At 45.1% G+C, this 22,202-nt stretch overlaps 1 protein-coding gene across 5 annotated transcripts in view; it reads left to right on the top strand.

The window, feature by feature from the left end:
* GOLGA1 (golgin A1) overlaps positions 1 to 22,056 on the top strand; it is a 45,115-nt gene extending 23,059 nt beyond the window's left edge. For 2 of the 5 annotated variants that reach the window (XM_006187723.3, XM_032478420.1), the window contains exons 12-23: positions 431 to 526; positions 5,528 to 5,623; positions 6,531 to 6,680; positions 7,230 to 7,325; positions 13,128 to 13,217; positions 14,053 to 14,155; positions 14,288 to 14,448; positions 14,834 to 14,977; positions 17,828 to 17,887; positions 18,439 to 18,609; positions 19,127 to 19,213; positions 19,793 to 22,056. In XM_006187723.3, the coding sequence (XP_006187785.1) occupies positions 431 to 526; positions 5,528 to 5,623; positions 6,531 to 6,680; positions 7,230 to 7,325; positions 13,128 to 13,217; positions 14,053 to 14,155; positions 14,288 to 14,448; positions 14,834 to 14,977; positions 17,828 to 17,887; positions 18,439 to 18,609; positions 19,127 to 19,213; positions 19,793 to 19,873 (1,335 nt within the window). In that variant the 3' untranslated portion in view covers positions 19,874 to 22,056. Of the gene's footprint in view, positions 1 to 430; positions 527 to 5,527; positions 5,624 to 6,530; positions 6,681 to 7,229; positions 7,326 to 13,127; positions 13,218 to 14,052; positions 14,156 to 14,287; positions 14,449 to 14,833; positions 14,978 to 17,827; positions 17,888 to 17,979; positions 18,314 to 18,438; positions 18,610 to 19,126; positions 19,214 to 19,792 lie in introns of those variants that run through there. The other 3 variants (XR_004319482.1, XR_004319484.1, XM_032478421.1) reach the window with 3 other exon arrangements.
* The last annotated feature ends 146 nt before the right edge of the window (positions 22,057 to 22,202 follow it).

The raw sequence follows: 22,202 nt of genomic DNA, 5'->3' as shown, positions 1-22,202 counted from the left end.
CTTTTATCTTGTTTTGTCACCTGAAGTCACCACCACCAACTTTTGGCAAATTGTAGCTCCTCAAATGTCCCCAGCTGTTTCACACCTGCTAGTGGATCATCCCTCTGCCCTCGGCCACCAGTGAAGGATGAAGCCGCCCACTCTTCTGAGGCAGTGTAGGCTCTCCTACTCTGGGCTGCTGCTTTGTGGGTGCTATTTCACTCTATTCTGTACTTTTTTTGTTAGTTTTTGCTCCTGCTTCGAGGCCAAATGACTGTTAAATTTATCTATACATTTATACTTTATGACGTGAATTTTATCACAGTGAACTGATTTTTTACCGTATTTCTGTCCTTGTGCCTCATAAAAATCATAGTATGCGGGGGATATCAGTAAATATTTATTCAATAGAGAAATGACTATTTTCTTTTACTCTTCTTTCAACTTACAGAAAACACTTGCTGAGCAGAATTTGGTGGATACCAGACAGCAGCTCTTGGCAGCCAGAAGCAGCCAGGCGAAAGCCATTGACAACCTGGAGACTCGGGTACTGACCTCACTGCCAGTGACTCCTGTGTCTGGGTGGTGCCCTGGTTGGATGACATGGTAGTGGCTGAGAATCCCTTGTTCAGAGGTTTTTTTTGAAGGGATTCTCTTTTGCATTTTACTTGTAGAGAATTGAGGTCGTTGTTTTCTTCATTCCTGCCACATTACCATTGTTTTTCCACAGGAAGTTGTTCTCTTCTCTGTTTATTCTCTTTTATCCCCATTCCCCGCCCTCCCATGGGAAATCATTCTAATGTGGTTAATAGAGATCCTTTTATTACTGAGTCCCTTTAAAATGGGTGGCTTTGTTTTGTGTGCATGTGTGTGAATTTAGGTAAATGATATAGCTATACATATGTCTTTTCTGTCACTGTCAGCTGCTCCATCTTCTGTGTCCGCTTCCTTGTGCTTCCCTACACTACTTTAGAGTCATCCACTAGGTGCTAGATATCCAGATTGCCATCTTCTCCCTGCCACCAGAGATTATACTGCATGTGAACACCCTTTTCCCTGTTGCTTTAAGGAGGACCGAGTGTGCATATGACTTAATGAGACTAAGTAGGACAAGAATGTTCCCAGAAGGGCTACACCTGGCTCTGCTCTCCCAGCATGCATGAGGGTTCCAATAGCTGCATCTCTGCCTTTTCCAGCACTGGCATTTCCCATCCTTTTTGTTTTCTTGCCAGTTTAATGAATGTGAAGCGGTCGAAGGGGCAAGGGACCTCTGTAGGGCCTTGTGTAAGAACACTAATCCTATTCCTGAGGGTCCATCCTCATGACGTAAGTACCTCCCAAACTTACCTCCCATCCTAACACCTTCACGTCACACAGTAGGATTCAGCACATGAACTTTGAGGGGACACAAACATTCAGACTATACAAGTGCTTAGCCCATTTTTAAAATCTTTCTTATTTCTTGATAAATATATATAAAGCTATATTTTTGTCTAAATACAGCTTTGTTTGTTTTATTATAATTCAGTTCTATTTCTAAATATCCATTTTTTAAATTGTGGTGAAATATACCTGACATAAAACTTACTATTTCAACTATTTCTAGGTGTACAGTGTCATTAAGTACATTCACATTGTTGCGCAACCATCACCACCATCCACACCTCTAGAACTTTTTCATCTTCTCAGTCTAAAACTCTGTACCCATTAAAACAATAACTCTCCATTCTCTCCTCTCCCTAGCTCCTGGCAACCACCATTCTATTTTCTGCATTATGAATTTGATGACTCTAGGTATCTGATATTAGTGAAATCATACAGTATTTGTCATTTTGTGTCTGGCTTATTTCAGTTAGCATAATGTTCTCAAGGTTCATTCATATAGCATGTTTCAGAATTTCATTCCTTGTTAAGGTTGAATAAGCCTTTTTAAGACTTTTATTCCATTATATATATCACATTTTGTTTATTCATTTATTTGTCAGTGGACATTTTGGTTGTTTCCACGTTGTGGCTTTTGCGAATAATGCTGCAGTGAACATTAGAGCTATGAACAAGGTGTTTGTGTGAGCTTATCCTTTCATTTCTCTTGGGTATATTCCTAGGAGTGGAGTTGCCGGGTCATACGATAACTATGCATAACCTTTTGAGGATCTGAATCTTTCTTGAGCTCTGCCTGCAAACTGGCACTTGCGTAGGTATCTTCTGAACCCAAGAGTTTAAAAAGCTGGCTCTCCCACTAATATGTGTGATCATGGCCAAATAAAATTACTGTTCTCCTCTATGGAAGTACCCACATTGTTCTCATGGGGTTGTTTCAGTTAAATCTTAACATGTGGACGTATATGAGGAACCATGAGACCTAAAAATATTTTCTCATTTCGTACGTACCTCTCCTTGACTAAGCTGTAACTTTCCATGTGCTTATGTTTTAATTATAAAGTTCCCCCAGGGCAGACCTTATTCAGTAAACAAGAGGACATTACAAGAGAAATTGGCAAAGTTAGCTTGAGTAGCATAATGCCATGTTGGAGAGCCAAATCTAGCTCACTGCTAGACAGTGTGTTGTCCTGTCCACTGTGCTGGCCTCATGTCCTAGTACAATGCCAGGCACACAGTCAGACTGGGTCAGTATTTGTGGAATAAGTGACATCTAAGTTTATATCATGAGCAGTAATCCCACTTCTGGGAATCTATCCTAAGCAAGTGATTCAAACCAGGTCAACAGTTTTGGCATGAAGATGTTAACTGCTGTGTTATTTTATGTGCAAAATGGAAAACAGCCCTGAGTGCCAGCACAGTAGGCAGTGGTTCAGGAAATTATGAAATATCCTTTGAGGAAACAATCTAAGGTCTGAAGACTACATGGAAACGCAGAAGGAAATTTGAGAGAGTGGGAAAAATATAAGTTGTATACAAAGTTGTTAAAAGAAAGAAAAGTCATAAAAATAGCCCAGAAGAAAATACATTAGAATGACAGCGTTTTATAATGGTAGACTTACAGGTATCCTTTTTTCCTAATTAAAATTTTTTCTTTTATTACCTGTTAATATGATTCAAATAGATTTTATTTTTTAACGCCTTTATTGTGGTATAATTCCTGTACATTAGACTACACATATTTCAGTTGTACAATATGATGAATTTTGTTAGATAGATGTATACACCTATGAAACCACTACCACAATCAAGATAGCTAACATTTCCATCACTCCCTAAGAGGTGCAAATTCAAACTCCCGATTTATCCCTTCCCATTCTCCTTACCCTCTGGTAGTCATATGTTTGTTCTCTATGAGTCTCTTTCTGTTTTGTAGATAAGTTCATTTGTGTCCTTTTTTTTAGATTCCACATGTAAGTGATATCATATGGTATTTTTCTTTCTCTTTCTGGCCTACTTCACTTAGAATGATGATCTCCAGGCCCATCCATGTTGCTGCAGTGGCATTATGTTATTCTTTTTGTGGCTGAGTAGTATTCCATTGTACCGTGCGTACCACATCTTCTTTATCATTTGTCAGTGGACATTTAGGTTGTTTCCATGTCTTGGCTATTGTAAATAGTGCTGCTGTGAACATTGGGGTGCATATGTCTTTTTGAATTATATTTTTCTCCGGAAATATACCCAGGAGTGGGATTGCTGGGTCATAGGTAACTCTATTTTTAGTGTTTTAAGGAACCTCCATACTGTCCTCCATTGTGGCTGCACCAATTTACATTCCAGCCAACAGTGTGGGAGGGCTCCTTTTTCTCCACACCCTCTCCAGCATTTATTGTTTGTGGACTTTTTAATGATGGCCATTCTGATTGCTGTGATGTGATATCTCATTGTAGTTTTGATTTTCATTTCTCTGACAGTTAATGGTGTTGAGCATCTTTTCATGTGCTGGCCATCTGGGTCTTCTTTGGAGAGATGTCTATTTAGGTCTTCTGCACAATTTTTTATTGGATTGCTTGATTTTTTTTTTTTTTTTTGATATTAAGCTGTATGAGTTGTTTATATATTTTGGAAATTAGCCCCTTGTTGGTTGCATCATTTGCAAATATTTTCTCTCATTCTGTAGGTTGTCTTTTCGTTTTGATGATATCCTTGGCTATGCAAAAGCTTTTAAATTTAATTAGGTCCCATTTGTTTATTTTTGCTTTTATTTCCATTTCTCTAGGAGCAGTTTTGAAAAAGATATTGCTGTGATTTATGTGAGAGTGTTCTGCCTATGTTTTCCTCTAGGAGTTTTATAGTATCTGGTCTTACATTTTAGGTCTTTAGTCCATTTTGAGTTTATTTTTGTATATGATAGAGAATGCTCTAAATTTCAGTCTTTTATAGGAAGCTGTCCAGTTTTCCCAACACCATTTATTGAAGAAACTGTCTTTTCTCCATTGTGTATTCTTGCCTCCTTTGTCATAGATTAATTGACCATAAGTGTGTGAGTTTATTTCTGGACTTTCTATCCTGTTCCATTGATCTATGTGTCTTTGTGTTTGTGTGTGTGCCAGTACCATTCTGTTTTGATTACTGTAGCTTCGTAGTAGTCTGAAGTCAGGGACCATTGTTCCTCCCAACTCTATTCTTTTTCAAGACTGTTTTGGCTCTTTGGGGTTTTTGTGTTTCCATACAATTTTAACCTTTTTTGTTCCAGCTCTGTGAAAAATGTTATTGGTAATTTGATAGGGATTGCATTGAATCTGTATATTGCCTTGGGTAGTATGGCCATTTAAACAATTATTTCTTCTAATCCAAGAACACAGTATATCTTTCCATTTGTTTATGTCATCTTCAATTTCTTTTATCAGTGTCTTATAGTTTTCAGAATACAGGTCCTTTGCCTCCTTGGGTTGGTTTATTCCTAGGCATTTTATTATTTTTGGTGCAATGGTAAATGGTATTGTTTCCTTAATTTCTTTGCTATTTTGTTGTTAGTGTATAGAAATGCAACTGATTTCTGTATATTATTAATTTTGTATCCTGCAACTTTTCCAGATTCATTGATGAGCTCTAGTAGTTTTCTGATTGCTTCTTTAGGGTTTTCTACGTGTAGTATCATGTCATCTGTGAACAGTGACAGTTTCACTTCTTTTCCAATTTGGATTCCCTTTATTTCTTTTTCTTCTCTGATTGCTATGGCTAGGACTTCCAAAACTATGTTGAATAAAAGTGGCGAGAGTGGGCATTCTTGTCTTGTTCCTGATCTTAGAGGAGATGCTTCCAGCTTTTCACCAGTAAGTGTGGTGTTAGCTGTGAGTTTATCATATATGGCCTTTATTATGTTGAGGTATGTTCCATCTATGCCCACTTTCTGGAGAGTTTTTTTCATAAATGGATGTTGAATTTTACCAAAAGCTTTTTCTGCATCCATTGAGATGATCGTATGATTTTTATTCTTCAATTTGTTAATGTGGTGTATCACACAGATTTGCAGGTATTGAAAAATTCTTGCATCCCTGGGTAAATAGATTTGATTTTAAAAGCCACTTGTTACTGCTTACCTTTTTTTTTTTTTTTTTTTTTTTTTTTTTTGAAGAAATGGATGCTTCTGTTTCCCTCTTAGGTCAAAGAACTAGAGCAGAGCCTGCAGGCATCTGAGGAGAAGCTAAAACAGAGCAGTGATGTTGTGGCAGCTCAGGAAGCCCAGATTCGGGAGCTTGTAAGTAGTTATTGTGGCTGCGGTGTTCTAGTCCCTCAGCACTTCCCCTTTATGCCTTTGCAGATGTCCCAAACTAACTCCCAACTTCTGGAATAGTATCTGGACCTGACCTTGATACAGTGATGGGCAGATAGGCAGCTGCGGGTAGAGAGAGTTGGGACCTGCTGGAGGGTCTGAGTTACCCAGAGAGCTGGACACTGGCTAATTCCCACCTCACATCTGGCCGTAGGGCCCAGTCTAGTTCTGGAACTGTTAGAGGTAGTATCTCCACTGGCAGTCAAACCTCACCTTGAAGCCAGGGCTGTGGAGAATAGGTACAGATTCTGGGTAGAAAATGCCAAGGGCTTGGCCAGTAGTCACAGCCCCAGGCTGGGTGTTGAGCTAGAAATTAGAGAAATAAAAATGGTATTTGTTACGTGTTTGCCATGTCCCAAGCACTTTGCTAAGTACTCTGCATTTGTTTTCATTTAGTCCTTGCAGCAGAGCTGAGAGCTATGTACTGTTACCCTCGTTTTCTAGAGGAAGCAGGCTCAGAAAGGCAATCTGATCACTAGCCATGGTCTCCCACCTGGTACACAGCAGAACCTGCATCCTTCCTAGGTCCACGCCCAGTTCTTCATCACTGTGTTGTATGCCTCCCCAGGGAAAGGCTTTGGCCATAGAGGGCAGCACTGAGTGGAGTGAAGGAAGGCTGTTTTAGGACTGGCTGGTGCCCAGAGCTGTCCCCACAGCACCAATTCCAACCTCAAACTCCAGCTCCTGAGCAGGCCAGGGGCCTCAGCGGTACCCAGGCTGGAGAAAGTCAGGAAGGAGAGTTGTTTCTATCAGACACTCATCTTGAGTCACGGAGGAACAGAATAAGGCCCCTGTTGTCACCAGGAATAACTGTTCTCTGGTACTCCCTCAGGCCACCGCAGACCAAGAGAGGAGCCGTGCCCAGCAGCAGGTCCTCGCGCTGGAGCAGCAGTGCACAGAGCGTGTCCAGGCGCTCGAGGCCCAGCTCACTGCCCTGGAGAGAGTGCGGACGGCCACCCAGACAGCCGCGGAGTGGGAGGTGGTGAGTGAGGGAAGGAGTGGGGCGGGCATGGGAGTATCTAGGCTGCCAAGTTGTTTGACAGGAGGAAGACCGGCCATCCTCTGAACTAGGGAACCTCTTTGGGAGCAGTTTCTATTTTTCAGCAAAACATCTGCTCACATGACTAGTTGTAAAAAAAAGCTGCTTTTTACAGAAACCCCAAACAGGTGGGTTTTCTTTTTCCTTGGGCTGCACATGGACTTCCTGGCACTTTCTGACCAGTCCCGTCAGCTTCTCCCTATTGTCTTTCTAAACTTTATAATTCATGTTCATCCCTAATGGTTTCTCCCTTTTCCCTGGTCCCTCTCCTTATTCCACAGTCTTCAGAATCAAGTGCCTTAGTCCTTCTTGTGAGGAGTGTGTCAGGTGGCTCTCCCTTTCTGACCCCAGCTGCCATTCTCGCCTCCCACCCCTGCAGTGACAAAAAAGGAAGGGGGCATCTTTAAAGGTTCCATGTCAAAGAGATAGGGCTGTGCTAGGACAAATATGGTGAAGACCTTTTCTTTTATATATGCTTTTCTCGATTTGCAGAGAGAGCTGAAGCAAGAAAATGCAGCCCTTAAAGAAAGTAAGAATGAATCTGAACATTCTTTACAGCGTCACCAACTTGAACTAAAGAAGCTGAAGGTATACATCTAATTGAATCTGTTTCACCTAAGTGTCGTGTCTTTCACATGTGTGTTTGGAGCAGCCAAGTGAAAGTTCTATATTTAGAGTGGAGAAGAAATGGAACTAGCATTTGTTCAAAGTTCTATGAGGCATTTATAGAAATTGTCACCTCGTTAGGTCCTCTCAGTGATCAAAGATGGTAGGGAGAGTCATGCTCATTTTGCAGTTAATGTCTTTGAGGTTCTGAGTGTAAGTAATCTGTCCAAGTTCCATAGAAGTGGTGCTAGTCTGACTTCTCACTCCACCACAGAGGCCCAGCCCTTCCTCTGTCATCGTCAGCAGTGGCCTGAAAGTGGTGCTGCAGGACACCGCTGTTGGTGATTCCCAGTATGACTAGTAAAGTAAGGCCTTAAAACATCATAGGGACCTTCGTTTATTTCAGGGACCAGGTACAGAAATGAAGAAACAATCTGCTGGGTTGTTTCCCTTTTCCTTCAGAGAACTTGGTGCTTTAATCAGATGCTGCCACCTTCATTCCCTGGACACAACTGGATTCAGAGGAAAGAGAGAGTCTACCACTTTCTTATAGACCTCCAGGCTCCCCTGGACCCTTTCATAGCAGCCCTGAGATGACGGATCTTTGTAGTACTTGCCCAGCTGTGGTCATAGCACAAAGATCTTGTGGATCCTTTGGCAGAGATCTTCTCTGAGAACAACCATAGCTGAGGCCCACACAGCTTTCAGTAATAGTCTCTGCTAAGTTATCGAGATGCAAAGGCGGTAGTGCCTTATCATGGAAAGCATGTACTTTGGTGTCAGATATTTTTCCATGTATTCCTTCAACAAACACTTGAGTACTGGTAGGCACCATTGTAGATGCTGGGATGTCGCAGTGAGCAAAACAGACAAAATTTCCTCCCATGGAGCTTATAACTAGAGACAGAAAACTCGTGATAAATAGTCATAAATGTTTTAAAGAAAATAAAGCAGGATGAGGGACAGAAAGGAGGGAGGAGAGGACTCTTTTAAGTATGGAGATTAAGGAGGGTGGCAGTGATATTCTTGAGCAAAGGTCCAAATAATGAGAAAGGGACAGCAGTTTGGGGAAGGAATATTCCAGACAGAAGAAATAAGCAAATAGAAAGGCTCTGAGGCAGAAAAAAGCTTGGTTTGTTCACAAAACAGCACAAAAGGCAGTGTAGCTGCCACTGAGTGGGCTGGGGGAGAACAATGGATGATGGGAGGTGTTCAGGGAGGCAATTGGGAGTTTTAAGTAGAAAAGCTATGTGAGAAGTTTTGTTTTGAAAGCACTGCTCTGTCTCTGTATAAGAACCCAACGGAAATGAAAAAAATGAGACAGAAGCAATCATTGATGAGATAATGGCTGAGAATTTTCCAAACTGATGAAAGCTGTCAAGTCACAGTACAGGTAGGATCCTTACACATCCGAACAGGATAAATTTTAAAATCCATACCCAGACATAGCATTGTAGAAGCACTAAAGAAAACCAATAAAACACAAAAGAATTAGTCACCAACAGACTTGCACTAAAGGAAGTACTAAAGAACGTCTTTCAGGTGAAGGAAAATTCTAGATGGAAGCACGGAAGATGTAAGGAGGTAGGAATGAGTAAAGATTACTGCAGGTATGGACTCAAGAAGAAACAGAAAATCTGAGCACAGCATGTCTTTCAAGGTCCACTCCAGAGAAAGGAACTACTCCAGTTACTTGAATGAGAATTTATGCTCTAATGTAAAGTGTTTAATCCAGCACTGAATCAGTTAAAAGATATTATGAAGGTAGCAACTGCAGGACACAGCTTCCAACCCTTGAAGTCAGGGAACAAAGTGACAAAGTTGGAATTATTAAATTTAGCAATTAAGGTGAAGAGCCCCACAGATTTGACACTCAGACTTCCGAGGAGGGGGCTCTGTACAGCTGGTGCTGGTCTGTGTGTTGGGCGATAGGGCAGTGAATGAATTCAGCTGCAAGGGTCAGCAAAATTGCAAAGTGGATGCAGTTGCTGCTTCAGGAAAAAACTGCTGCTGCCAGGGCGAAGCAGCATTGCTCACAGGAACAAGAAACTGGACCGAGAGGAGTGAGTCTTTTTCTCCCTCCTCCTGTCTTCCAGTCTCCCTTGAGCTCCCCCTGTCGGCAGGGACTAACAAATACGGTTATGGAGCCAGCTGGACCTACAAATACGGCTTGCAGAGCCAAGGTTCAGCATCACAAAGCAGAACATGAAAGGGTGGGTGTCGGCAGTAACTTTAAAACTAGCACTCACGGACTGTGTAGAAGTGTGGTTAATTTTCAAACATTTGGGGGAATTTTCTTTATATCTTGGATTTCTCATTTAATACCATTATGGTCAGTTAATACTCTGAATGATTTCAGTTATTTGATGATTTATTTAGACTTGTTCTATGAACCAACCTATAGTCTATCTTGGTAAATATTCTAGTGCACTTGAAAAGAATATATACTCTGCAAAGGAAACCACAAACGAAATGAAAAGGCAACCTGCAGAGTGGGAGAAAATATTTGCAAACAGTGTTACCGACAAGGGATTCATTTGTGAAATATGCAAACAGCTCATATAGCTCAATATTAAAAAATAAACAGCCCATTAAAAAAACACGCAGAAGACCTAGGTAGAGATTTCTCCCAAAAAGATACAGATGGCCACCAGGCACATGAAAAGATGTTCAGCATCACCAATTATTAGAGAAATGCAAACGAATAATACAAAGAGATATCACCTTATACTGGTTAGAATAGCCATCATCAGAAAGTCCACAAACAATACTAGAGAGGGGTGGAGAAAAGGGAACACTCCTACACTGTTGGTGGGAGTGTAATTGGTGCAGCCACTATGGAAAACAGTGTGGAGTTTCTTTAAGAAACTGAAAATAGAGTTATGACCTAGCTATCCCACTCCTGGACATAGATCCTAAAAAGAAGAAAACTCTAATTGGAAAAGATACATGCACCCCAATGTTCATAGCAGCACAATTATTTACAACAGCCAAGACATGTAAGCAACCTAAATGTCCATCGACAGATGAATAGATAAAGAAAATGTGGTATATACATATACAAAAGAATGTTACTCAGCCATAAAAAAGAATGAAATAATGCCATTTGCAGCAACATAAATGGACCTAGAGATTATCATACTAAGTGAAGTTAAGTCAGACAGAGAAAGACAAATATATGATACCACTCTTATGGAATCTAAAAAAATAATACAAATGAATGAACTTATTTACAAAACAGAAATAGACTCCCAGACATAGAAAACAAACTTATGTTTACCAAAGGGGAAGGGGGGTGGGGAGGGATAAATTAGGAATTTGGGATTAACAGATACAAACTACTATATATAAAGTAGATAAACAACAAGGACCTACTGTATAGTGCAGGGAATTATGTTCAATATCTTACAATCTATAATGGAAAAGAATCTGAAAAAGAATATATATAACTGAATCATTTTGCTGTATACTTGAAACTAACAACACTGTAAGTCAACTATACTTCAATTTTTAAAAAGACTATATCAATCTGCTGCTGTTAGGGAGAACATTCTATAAATGCTAATTAGATCAAGTTAGTTAACAGATAGTTCATATCTTCCATAGGTCGTCTGATTTAGGCGGGGAGGTGTCTGCTTGTTCCATCAGGTACTGAGAGGGATGCTAAATCTTCTACTATGATCATGGATTTGTGTCTTTCTCCATTGAGTTCTGTCAATCTTTGCCTCAAGCATTTGGAAGCACTATTTTTAGGTGCACACATATTTTTTTGTATTGTTTGTATCCATAATTTTCAAAACAGCCTCTCTGGGGAAGTTATTCCCAGGTGCAGAGACCTGCACATGTAAGTAGCCTGCTGGCTCCTGCAGCGAACCTGAGCTCTGCCAGTCAGCCTCAAATCTTGGATCATACGTGGCTCTCTGGCAGTAGCCACGTAGACTCAGTTCTGGGGGCCACCCTAACCCCTCATTAGCTGATTCTTGAGGGAATCCATTTTCCTCTTTTTAAACTGAAGATGATAATCCTTGACTTCAAGAGGATTACCCTGAGCATCGAGCATGACATGAATGAAAACTACCAAGCGCAGGTCCTGGCATGGAGGTGCTTTGAGTCTGCTTCCTGCCCTGACATGTTTTTCTGTCTTCTCGCTCACAGCTGGCCTCCTGTCCTCTTAAGACATTAGCGTCATAGCGTCTGTTCTAAACTTTCCCAGAAAAGGCTCCTGGTGGGCACAACATTCCTATCACCTGCCCCTACGTGGGCTCGCACGGCCAGCGCATCATAGCTCCACCCAGCCTGAAATCTCTTGCTCCTTCTGTATCAGTACAGCTTCCCCTGATGAAGGGTATTGTCTGGAGTAGCTCAGAGTCCCACTGTCAGCCTCTTGAGTTTAGGCACCGGTTTTCCTTGTCTACTAGAGGTGGGCTCATGGACGGTCAAGTCTGACAACTCCACAGTAGGAGCTAGAATGCTACTGGCCATGAGGCTGAGTCTCCATCCAGTAACCCACTTGGACTGACATAAGTGGAAAGGAAGATTTCTTAGGAGGAGTTGAGTAGGTCACAGAATCAGAAAAACTTGTCCAACTGGAACCTGGGGACCTTAGGTCTCTTCTCTGCCTGCATCATGCTGTCTCTTGTCCTGTCAGTCACCCAACTCTTGTCCTTGGTTTTCTCCATGATGTAGACAGTGTCCTACAGATTGGGAGGGCATCACCACAGCTGCTCCAAGCTGGTAATACTCCAACTGTGCATCCCCAGGGGAAGGAGAGCATCTCCCTCTTAGCTTCACTGTATAAAAAAGGATTCTGATATAAAAAGGGGTTCTATTAGTTCATCTTGGGTGACAGAGCCACCCTTTGGTCACCTCAGTTTGACCAGGGAGATGAGGTGCTGTGGCCAGGCCTGAATCACATGCTTATCCTTGTAGCCACAAGTTGGGGCATCATTAGTGGCAGCCATACCAGAATCGTGGAATTGTGGTCTGGGGGGTGGGGAATAGCAATGATGGGGCTCCTACCCCCAAAAAAGGGTGATTCTGGAGACACAGACACAGCAGACATCCCTGACCAGCATGCAGGCCCCTGAGAGGTCACTCAGCTGGGGGTTGACCAGCGAGCTTGCTATCAGTGTCAGGGAAGAGGACTGAAGTGTTTGTCAGGAGGGAGTCCCTGTACTCTGGGGAATCCCAACGGGCAGCCCTGCTTGTGATAGAAAATGCTGGGTGTAAGTCTAGCAGCCAAAGACTTGGCTCTGAGCTCGGATGCTGGCTTAAAACTTGGCCATGCCTCTTACTAGCTCCGGGACCTCAGGCAAGTTACATAGCCTCTCAGAGCCTTGGTTTTCTCTCCTGTAATATGGATGATTTTGATGAATCTGTGACATTTGCACTATTAAAATTCAATAATTGCTTATTTTTTTCTGAAACCAAGTGTTCTACTCCACTACTCCATTCACATGGGCCTGAGTCTGTCTTCTTGTTCTGTGTTGATTTCATTAGACCAGTTCTTCAATTCTAGGTCCTTGAGCCTTTGGCCTGAGTATTGGCTGGTGTGCTCATGGGACAGCTGACCCTCAGCGATGTGCCTGTTTCCAGAGAGGTTGGTGGGTTGTCTACTGGGGTACAGAAGGCAGTGCAGCGAGAGGGGAACCTGGGGAAGCAGGAAGAATGTTTGTCTCTCCCTGCAAGGCAGTACTCCCTCTGTGGACTTTATGTGAGGTGTGCAGCTAAAAAAATGTGAACTCAGTTTTTGGACTCAGTCTCTACTCATTTTCTGGATTGCAGGAAGAATGGAGCCAAAGAGAAATTGTGAGTGTGGCAATGGCTCAAGCCCTGGAGGAGGTGCGGAAGCAGAGGGAGGAGTTCCAGCAACAGGTAGGCCCCAAGTAACCCTGAGCTGAAAGGCAATGCCCCCCACTTCACTCCCAGGCAGGACCAGCCTACCTCCCTGTCTGTTCAGGGCAGGGGGTGGACACAGGTCTTAAGAATGGCATCAGCTGCTTGATTCCCCTGATGTCTCTAGGAAGGTGGACGAAAAATGTGAGAAAGAAACCCTCACCCCATAGGGTGGCCTTTTAAATTTAGCGATGGTCAGTTAATGTTATGAACATCATCTGGGGAAACGTCCACACTCAGGTGCCTACTGGGCTTTAATTCTGTGGGGTGGGCCACCAGTGCCTGCAGGCCCTGGAGTCCACATATGATTGAGCTCTCAGCAGGAAAGGTGGGAAAAGCCTTCCTTTGAAGACAGGCTCAGTGTCAGGCCCCAGATCTAGTTCGTTGGCTCTAGGTCTTTGTTAAGTTGTTAACAAATCTGAGTCTGAGTTGCCTCTGAAGACCCTAGGATAATCACACCTTCCAGAATATCATAATGAGGTCATGTATATCGGATGCTGGACATGTCACAGGCACTTGGGACATGGAAGTTATGCTTGTGACAGCCTGTAGGAAAGCTGAGCAGAATGGCCCTGGTGGGCCCGCTGCCGGGCAGAGGGACAGTGATGGCAGTTGCCCCTGTGCTTGGCCCCTGTCAAGGAGAACTGATTTGTGCATGTTTATAGGAGCAGAGGTTAGCTTGGGGTATGTTCCAGGCTGTGGACTTCAGGGAGGGATTCAAGGGGGTCCCTGGGTAGTGGAAAAGTGGAGATTCCTGTAGGAAAGATGGGGTTATTGCTGCCAGCCTTCTCTCATGTTGGTTTTTCTCTCCAAGGCTGCTAACCTGACAGCCATAATAGATGAGAAGGAGCAGAGTCTGCAAGAAAAAACTGAAGTGATTCTCCAGAAAGAGCAGGAGATTCTCCAGCTGAAGGAAGGTGAGGAGCCTGTCCCCCCGCTGAGCCTTCTCACCTCTTCTTGCCCAGCACCCTTGCCCGGAGGTGGTCTAGTCATGGAGCAGCGTGGAGTTGCCGGGCTCCCAGTGCTCACCTCCCCTCTGCCCGGCCTAGGTCACGACTGTGCCCTGCTGCAGGCGCGCCAGCTGCGGACTGAGCTGGAGGCCCTGCAGGGCCTGCGGGCCGCGGAGTCTGAGGCTGCCACCACGCGGGAGGACCTGCAGAGGCTGCCGGGCCAGGAGCAGGGCATGGTGCTCTCCAGCAGCGAGCCTCACGTAAGTCCTGCCGGAGCCCGCCGGCTGGGGTGGCAGCATGTGTGCGGCCAGACTCAGGGCGCCTGCTGTAGTTCGCCCTGTGCCTCCTCTCTCAGCGTGGGGGCGCCTCGCTGACTGGGGGTTGAGAGTGTGGAGGAGCCCGTCTGCTGGGCCGACACTTGTCAGTGTGCACATGTTCAAGCCCTTCCTTCGGAGCAGCCTCGGTACCTGGAAAGTTCATTGTTCCCCTGGAAGGCATTGGGCGGAGTCTCCATGGCTTAAGTCTGGCTCCTAGCCAGTGGCCTGGTGGAGCACGTCAGTCGTCACCTTTGGAACGAGTCTGGTCCTCTTCCCCAGAGATCTGTGGCTCAGCTTGACCATTACCTGTGCTGCCATCACCCTGTAGGTGGCCCCAAGGGCCAGGCAGGACCCTGTGTACCAGCTTCCAGCTGCAGAGGGAATGCCCAACGGTGAGATGGGGGCCATGGATCCAAGACAGCTACAGAAGGAAAAACAGGACTTGGAGCAACAACTTCTAGAGAAAAATAAGGTAAGGATGCTCTTTTCCTCAGCTGTGTGTGTCTCTCCCCACCGTCCCTGTGCCTAAAACCATCCAGTCCCCTCTTAGAGAGTTGTGCTGATGCCCCAGACACCTCTTGGGGGAGGTGTTACATCTCCCATCAAAAGGCCTTCCTAGTTCTCCTCTTCTGCTTACCTCCTGCTCACTCATTTTCCTTTCACACTCCCCAGTCTTCTCCTCGACCCCCCGCACTGAGATGGTGTCCAGAGTATTAGAGCTGGAGCAGTAGCAAGTCTCTGTTCCCCAGCCACCTCTGCCATCACCAGCTGGGTCCTATAGCCAGTCACCTTACCACTGCACTTATTTCTACAGCTGTGAAATGAGAGTGCTGCTATCTGCCCTTAAGTGGTTGAGAGATTTTTTTTTGGAGGTGGTTGTGGGAGTTGGGGGGTGAAGTTAGCTTCCTGTAAATTTTCTGCGATTTGATAGAGGCTTAGTAAATGTCATGATTCCACCCACCCTGCCTGGCCTCTGCACCTGTATGTGCACGGTCTCTTTTGAGCCTGGTTTTTTAAATTGTCTCATGCAGTTAAATGTGCTGGCTGGTTATTGCTCTGGTCTGAAATTCTGCCCCAAATTGTGCAATTACTCTTTAACAAAGGGAAAAAGTATTAATTCTCTTTCCTCCCCCACCTCCCTCCCTCCCTGTCTTCCTCTCCCTCTCCCGCTCTCAACACACACTCTCTTAATCTCTCACTGTGAAATATAACACAGAAGAGTGCACACTGTGTGCCCCTGGTCCAGCCTCTGAGTTGCACACACGTCCTCGGCGATCTCACTCATCCTGTGTGCTGCTAGCTCCACGTCCATATCCCAAGTCCCGGCGGCTCCTGTGAGCTCAGGACTCCTGTATCTACCCTGTATCTCTATACCAGTCTCTGAAAGGCACCTGAAAATTAAAACATCCAGAACCAGACTTCAGACTGGACCACACTCTCTAGCATCTACTGCCATCTTTCCTATTTCTGTAAATGGCAAATCTTTTTGGTTCTCCAAACTGTGTCCAAAATGAGCTGCTTCTCATCCCCACCAATGCTACCACCTGAGGCCAGGTTACCGTCCTGTCTTCCCTAGAGGATGGTGTTGGCCTTCTAACTGGTCAGCTGGTTTCCCTGTCACTCGTATGTTCCAGCCCTCTGATGACTTACCATCCCCTTAAAAGCCAGAGTCCTTGCAGTGGCCCGCAAAGCCCGTGTGGTATGTCTCCTTACTACGTCTTTGCCCGCACCCTCTGCTCTCCCCAGCACTCCCTCTCGGCTGCAGGGGTCTTGCCTGCCTGTGGATATCAGGCACCCTCCCGCCTCAGGGCCTTTGCACTTGCAGAGCTTTCTGTATGGAAGATTCTCCCCCCGATTACCCTCACTTCCTTTATGGTGTGATTTTGACCATGAGGCCTCCCCTGCTACCCTGCCCACCCTCACCATCAGAACTCCCTACCTCTCACCTTGCTCTTTTCTCTGGGCCTCTTAATACCTTCTGATATTCTCTGTCTTTGGTTATTGACACCTTTCCCTCCTGAAGACAGATACTTTTTCTCTTGCTCTCCTCCTTTTTTTTAATTTGCTATTTCCCCAGCCTCTAGGCCAGTGTCTGGCACATAGTAGAGACTCAGTATTTGTTGGATGAATTAATGAATGAGTCAAAAATATAGGAAATAAAGTACTATACAGTAAAATAGCAAATGTACTTTTGGGAGAATGTCCAGCCTCATAATCTACCAGAGAATATAAATGAAAACAAAATGCACCGTTTTGTCAGCACAGTGTTAGAGGCAGTGTAATGTGCTTGTCAGGAGCTCGAGATACTTCCACAGCCCCCAGCCCAGTCATCTCATTTCTCCAAGAGAGACTGTGGACATGCCTCTCTGAGAAAATGAAGCTTATTACAGCTTCGTTTAAAAATGAAAACTCAACTACACAGTAAGACATGGGGGATCCCTTAGTTACTCTCACATTAAAAGTTATAATGAGGAAAACTGTATAAAGCTGTGAAAACTCTAATAAATGAAAAATACTATTCAAAATTGTAGCTACTCAAAGCAAGAATGGTGACATGGACTAGAAGTCTACAGGAAAGACTCATTTTTCTGATACGTTGTAGTTGTAACATTTTGGAGAAATTTTTACTGAGGTTTTCCCCTGTATTCTTGATTATACATAAAGTTTTTCATTGGGAAAACAGTTTAGCCTTTCTGGTGATTAATGGAATGTGTAATATGTTACATTTAAGGTCCATAATACTAATTAAACTCAACTGAAAGAAAAGAATTAAATGAAAGATATAAACCCCAATGTTTGTGGATTGTGCAGAAAAGCCACGAACCTTTACACTGTTCAAAATAAGCGTTGCAAATTATTATGGTATTTCAGGAGAGCAATGGTGATGAGAACCATAAATTTTAGCCCAAGTAGCCTACCTGGGGCCGAGAGCACATAAATCTAATTCCCAGGGACACTGTGTGCTGCACAGAGGTACCTCTAGCTGTGCTCCCCACGGGGTTGAGCACTGGAGGCAGTCCTGAGGACCCAGCCCGCGAGGAGGGGAGCAACTGGGCAGTGGCGAGCTCCACGGAGGGTGTGCGACGACTTCAGTGGCCACTGTGGGGCCTGGAAAGCAAGTGTGTGCCAAGCAGCAGCACGCTGGGGAAAGAGGTCGAGGCAGCAGGTGCAGCAGCACAAGCCTCTCAGGGGACAAGGCAGTGACCTCTAACAGGTGTACAGGGCCCCGAGGGGTTGTCTGTTCTGTGGTCCTTTGCACCTTAAAGATGGTGAAACATGCACTTAATAAATGGCTTTTTGTGGGGGTGGGGCTTTGTCTCAGACCATAAAGCAGATGCAGCAGAGGATGCTGGAACTCAGAAAGACTCTGCAGAAGGAGCTGGTGAGTGCCCCTCCTCCCTGCTGCCTGTGCCCTCCTGGCTCCGTGGTCCTCCTGAGGTCCCTTGCTACCTGATGATGCTCCCCTTCCCCCAGCTCTCTGCAGGGCTCTGGGAAGTCAGAGGTTGGCCAGTGGGACACTGGCCCTGCCAGCTTGAACGTGCTTCCGAAAAGTGGCTCTGTGACCTCAAGCGTGTGCCCTCTTTCTCTGAGCCTCTGTGTGGTCTGAGAGGTCCATGAGGTGATGTGTGCGCTGCACGTGAATGGCAGAGCGTCAGGCCCAGACACAGAGAGCAGCCCCTCTGCCCTGGCTGGGGTGCTCACTGCCCCAGGAGACGTGTCCGGACATGGATAAAGGAAAGGTCTCAACTTCCTTGGATGACCTCAGCCATCCACCCTACCTTCTTCCTGGCTGGTGCTTCCTTCCCAGGTGGGCCCTTTTCACCCTGTGTGCAGGGTGTGCAGAGAACTGCAGCTGATCACGAGCCTAGGCCCACGTGATTTTCAGACCTGTCTTGAAGGGTTCAGTGTAGCATCTTTCCATTGGTTTTTCAGAAAATCAAACCCGAGAATGAGCTTTTTGAAGTCCGGGAGAAGCCCGGGCCTGAGATGTCAAACCTGGCCCCTTCTGTCACGAATAATGCTGACCTGGCTGATGCCCGCGAGATCAACTTCGAGTACCTCAAACACGTGGTTTTGAAATTCATGTCCTGTCGTGAATCTGAGGTAAAGGGCTTTGAGTTGCCTTCTGGGTACCGACTTCCACCGCAGGGCCTGGTTCGTTTGTCCGAGCCCTGCGCGGCTTCCCACCAAGTCCATTTCTTCCTTCCTCTCCCACTTTCTGCTTTGACCACCATCGTGGATGCTCAGTCGTTTCTCCAGCTGGCTTCGACCTACTGATTGAGCGGCAAGCAGAGGGGCGCCAAGCAGGGAACTGGCTTCTGGGGGGAGATGTGGGTTGGATGCTGAGGCCAGAGTCCAGGGAACCAAATCCGTCTAGCCATCCTGCATGCTGCCAAAGAGGAGGGTAGCTGCCATGGACGTCCTGGTGGTCTCGCAAGTCCCCAAAGTAAAAGGTGGGAGAGAAAAAGAACCTGTCATTGCCATCAGGCCTCAGAATGCCCGCCTGCACCCTCCACGCAGTCCTGGCTGGCCAGCCAGGAGCACAGGAGGAACAGGAGCAGGAAGTGCACCGTTTAGCCCCCCAGCCACCACCAAGGCTCCAAAACTTACTTTCTTTCAGGCTTTTCACCTTATAAAAGCTGTGTCAGTGTTGCTGAACTTTTCGCAAGAGGAAGAGAATATGCTCAAAGAAACCCTGGAGTATAAGGTAGGGTTTCCTGGTCTGCTGTCCACCGTCCAGAAACTGGAGTCAGTCATCCCAGCACTGGCAGATGAGACCAGCCCACAGCTGCATCATTAGCTTAGAAGGTGCTTTTGGATGATGAACTTGACTCTGGCAGTGTTTACTGAGGACATGCGCTGTGCCCACAAGTCTGTGCTGTACCTGACCAGCAGGCCTTGTGTTTTCCAGAGCACTTTCATTGGCATCACTTCAGTAGCCCCCGGTCTGCACCCAGACTTTTAAAAAACTGAAAAGTATTCAAAGAGTACCTGCATAAATGCTGTCATGGAAAAAAAAGTTAGGAAAAGAATTACCTAAATTCCACTACCTCGTTCTTGTCAACTCAGGTTTTTCTCCTGTTTCCCTTCCATATTTAGAATGGGTCTTTCCATTTTACAATGGTTACCGCAACCACTGTTCTCACTACTGCTCCGCTCACAGCCAGGGCCAGGATGCGGGGAGGGCAGGAGGGAGGCAGCCCACGGATGGGGAGGGGGCTCTTTCAGCTTCCTCTACACCCAGTGCTGATTCTCATCTCAAGAGCCTTTTCTGTTTCAAACACAGATGTCATGGTTTGGGTCCAAGCCAGCTCCCAAGGGCAGCATCCGGCCATCCATCTCCAACCCTCGGATACCGTGGTCCTAGATGGAACTACCCAAGGATGGACCTCCAAGGGCTGACACTTCTTCTGTGGAAAGAACACTGACACACCAGTCTGGGTGGGTTTTTAATCACTGTAACTGCAGTATTTTGTACAAGCGTCTAAACATTGTTTACAAGACTTACAGCCCACTTCCCTGCAGACTGCTATGAACCTCAGGAGGTAGCTGATCCTGCTATTCTGGTCACCAGTCGGGAAGGTCCTGGCACTACCCACATTTCCACAGTGCTGCTAAAATCCCCGCTCTGGCCAGCACCCATCTGCACCTGAATCCTCTTTCCATGTTAGCACTTAAAGCTGAAGCCGTCGGCATGTCAGAGAGGAGCCTACTGACCCATCTGGTAGTGAGGACGCTGGATGTTGACAGCCCTTTGAAATGGTGCCCAGCAGGCGAAGACCTCCTGCTTCTGTCACGACGAGCCCACTCAGTGGGGCTGGCTTTTACAAACTGTCCTTCCCTGTAAGTATGTTTGGATTCAGATGAGTTAGAAGAGGCTTTTAACCCTTCCTCCCAAGGAGACATTATTTCACCTTGTTTCTTAAACCACCTAGAACTTTAGATGTACTCTAGGGCCAGTGTGGAGTAATGGATATGCATCTTTCTGACAGCATCTCATTTTACTGACGAAAACTAGCAAATATATAAAAAGATCCTTAGTACCAAATACACTCAATTGCCTTTTTAATGAATGTACTTGTCTTGGATAGGTTGCTGGTAAACCATTTTAAACTATTTTTTATAGCTAAAGTTCCTTGCTATTATAAACATGTCTTCTGTATTATAAAATCCATTCAACTGGTGTTCTTAAAGAAAAATCAGAGCATCAGGAGGAAATTATTTCTAAGATTTGGATCTCTGTCCCTTTGTAATGTTGCTAGAATTCTGCGGCATCTGCTTCTCTCTGAAGCAGTGGTGGTGGTTCATTTGCTTAGCTCTTCATTCTAACCCTGAGCAAATGCTAATCACATGTTTTCTACTGCTAAGGACAGTCTGCTGTATTCAAAGGAAGCAGCAGCTGTCTCTCTCCCCAGCCTTGACCAAAACATTAGAGGTGGTCTGCCTTGTATGTGGAGCCACCATCTCTCCCCTCCCCACAAGTATTTAAGATGACACTACATTCGTGTACGGTGTCCAGCCAGCCCCCAGCTGGCTGCAGTACTTGACAGCATGCAGATGGCTCTGGAAGTGACTGATAAAAACTTGTATTCATGATCATTAAAGAAAAGGGGACATGCTTGTCCTGGTTAACCTACAGTATCGGATCTAAAGGGAAATCGTGTATCGATTTATAGTTTGATGAAAGTTTTACTGGTTAAATAAAAAACTGAAGTTAAGTAACTGGAGCTCCTAAATTTATTATCAGTTATCCTATGTAGTTATATTTCCCAGTTATATTTAGGGTTAAAATATGTAAAATACATCTCACAGAAGAACAAGGATTTGCGGTTAACCTACAACAGGTTCACAGACCTAGATGTACCAGGCAAGGGCAGCGTCACCCTCACCCCCACACGGGCTCTCTGCCGTCCGCATGACCCGGTCTCTGTCACCTGCCTCCTTCTGTGGCTCCTCCCTGCAGATGTCTGACCTGTGTTTAGGATGCTGGTTTTCCCTTTACCTGGTGGGGACACAAAACGGGGGTCCCTTCTGTTCTGTCATTTTGATGAGTAAGACTTAGCTCTTCCAGTTGTTTCAGGAAAGTATCCCTAAGATTGGGTAGTTCAGGGGTTGCAGAGACGACTACAACACAGCTGTGGGAGCCCCGTCCAACTCCTCTGTGGCCTCTCCAGCCCGTGAGCTGGTCTCACCCCTCATCCGTGTCCCCCGGCAGTTTTAGGAATAGTCGTGGGGCCCGTCACTAAGTATGTACTTGCACTGGGCGGACTCATCCTGATGAGGCTTTCCTCCTGCATGTTGAATTTCCTTCAGCTTTACGGGAAAAAGTGGAGTAAATATTCCAAGTGATTTAATGCACTTTTACTTGTATAAAATACTCTGTGATAAAAGACAGTATATATACCCTTTATATGAGCATTGGATCTTGATCTTGCCCTCCTTGTTGTAAATAGGGATTGTGTTATCTAAAACTGCTGTAGAAAATTCACTTGTGGTGCAATACTTTTTTGATTAAAGCTCTTCAATCCAGATGCAGTGGGTTTTACTTGACATAGTTTGGCGTGTCAGTATTTCTTTGACTTGTTAAATTTAGTACATTGTGTCTCACATTTAATACTTCAAGGCCAACTTCAAGGGCTGTGGACATTTGTCTTTCAAAAAGAACCTCCCCAGGTTAGGTTTGTATGCGTAAACAG

This window comes from Camelus ferus, chromosome 4, assembly GCF_009834535.1.
Source record: "Camelus ferus isolate YT-003-E chromosome 4, BCGSAC_Cfer_1.0, whole genome shotgun sequence".
Taxonomy (NCBI): domain Eukaryota; kingdom Metazoa; phylum Chordata; class Mammalia; order Artiodactyla; family Camelidae; genus Camelus; species Camelus ferus.
The sequence above is the reverse complement of the archived record's forward strand: the minus strand, read 5'-3'. Positions and strand labels throughout refer to the sequence as shown.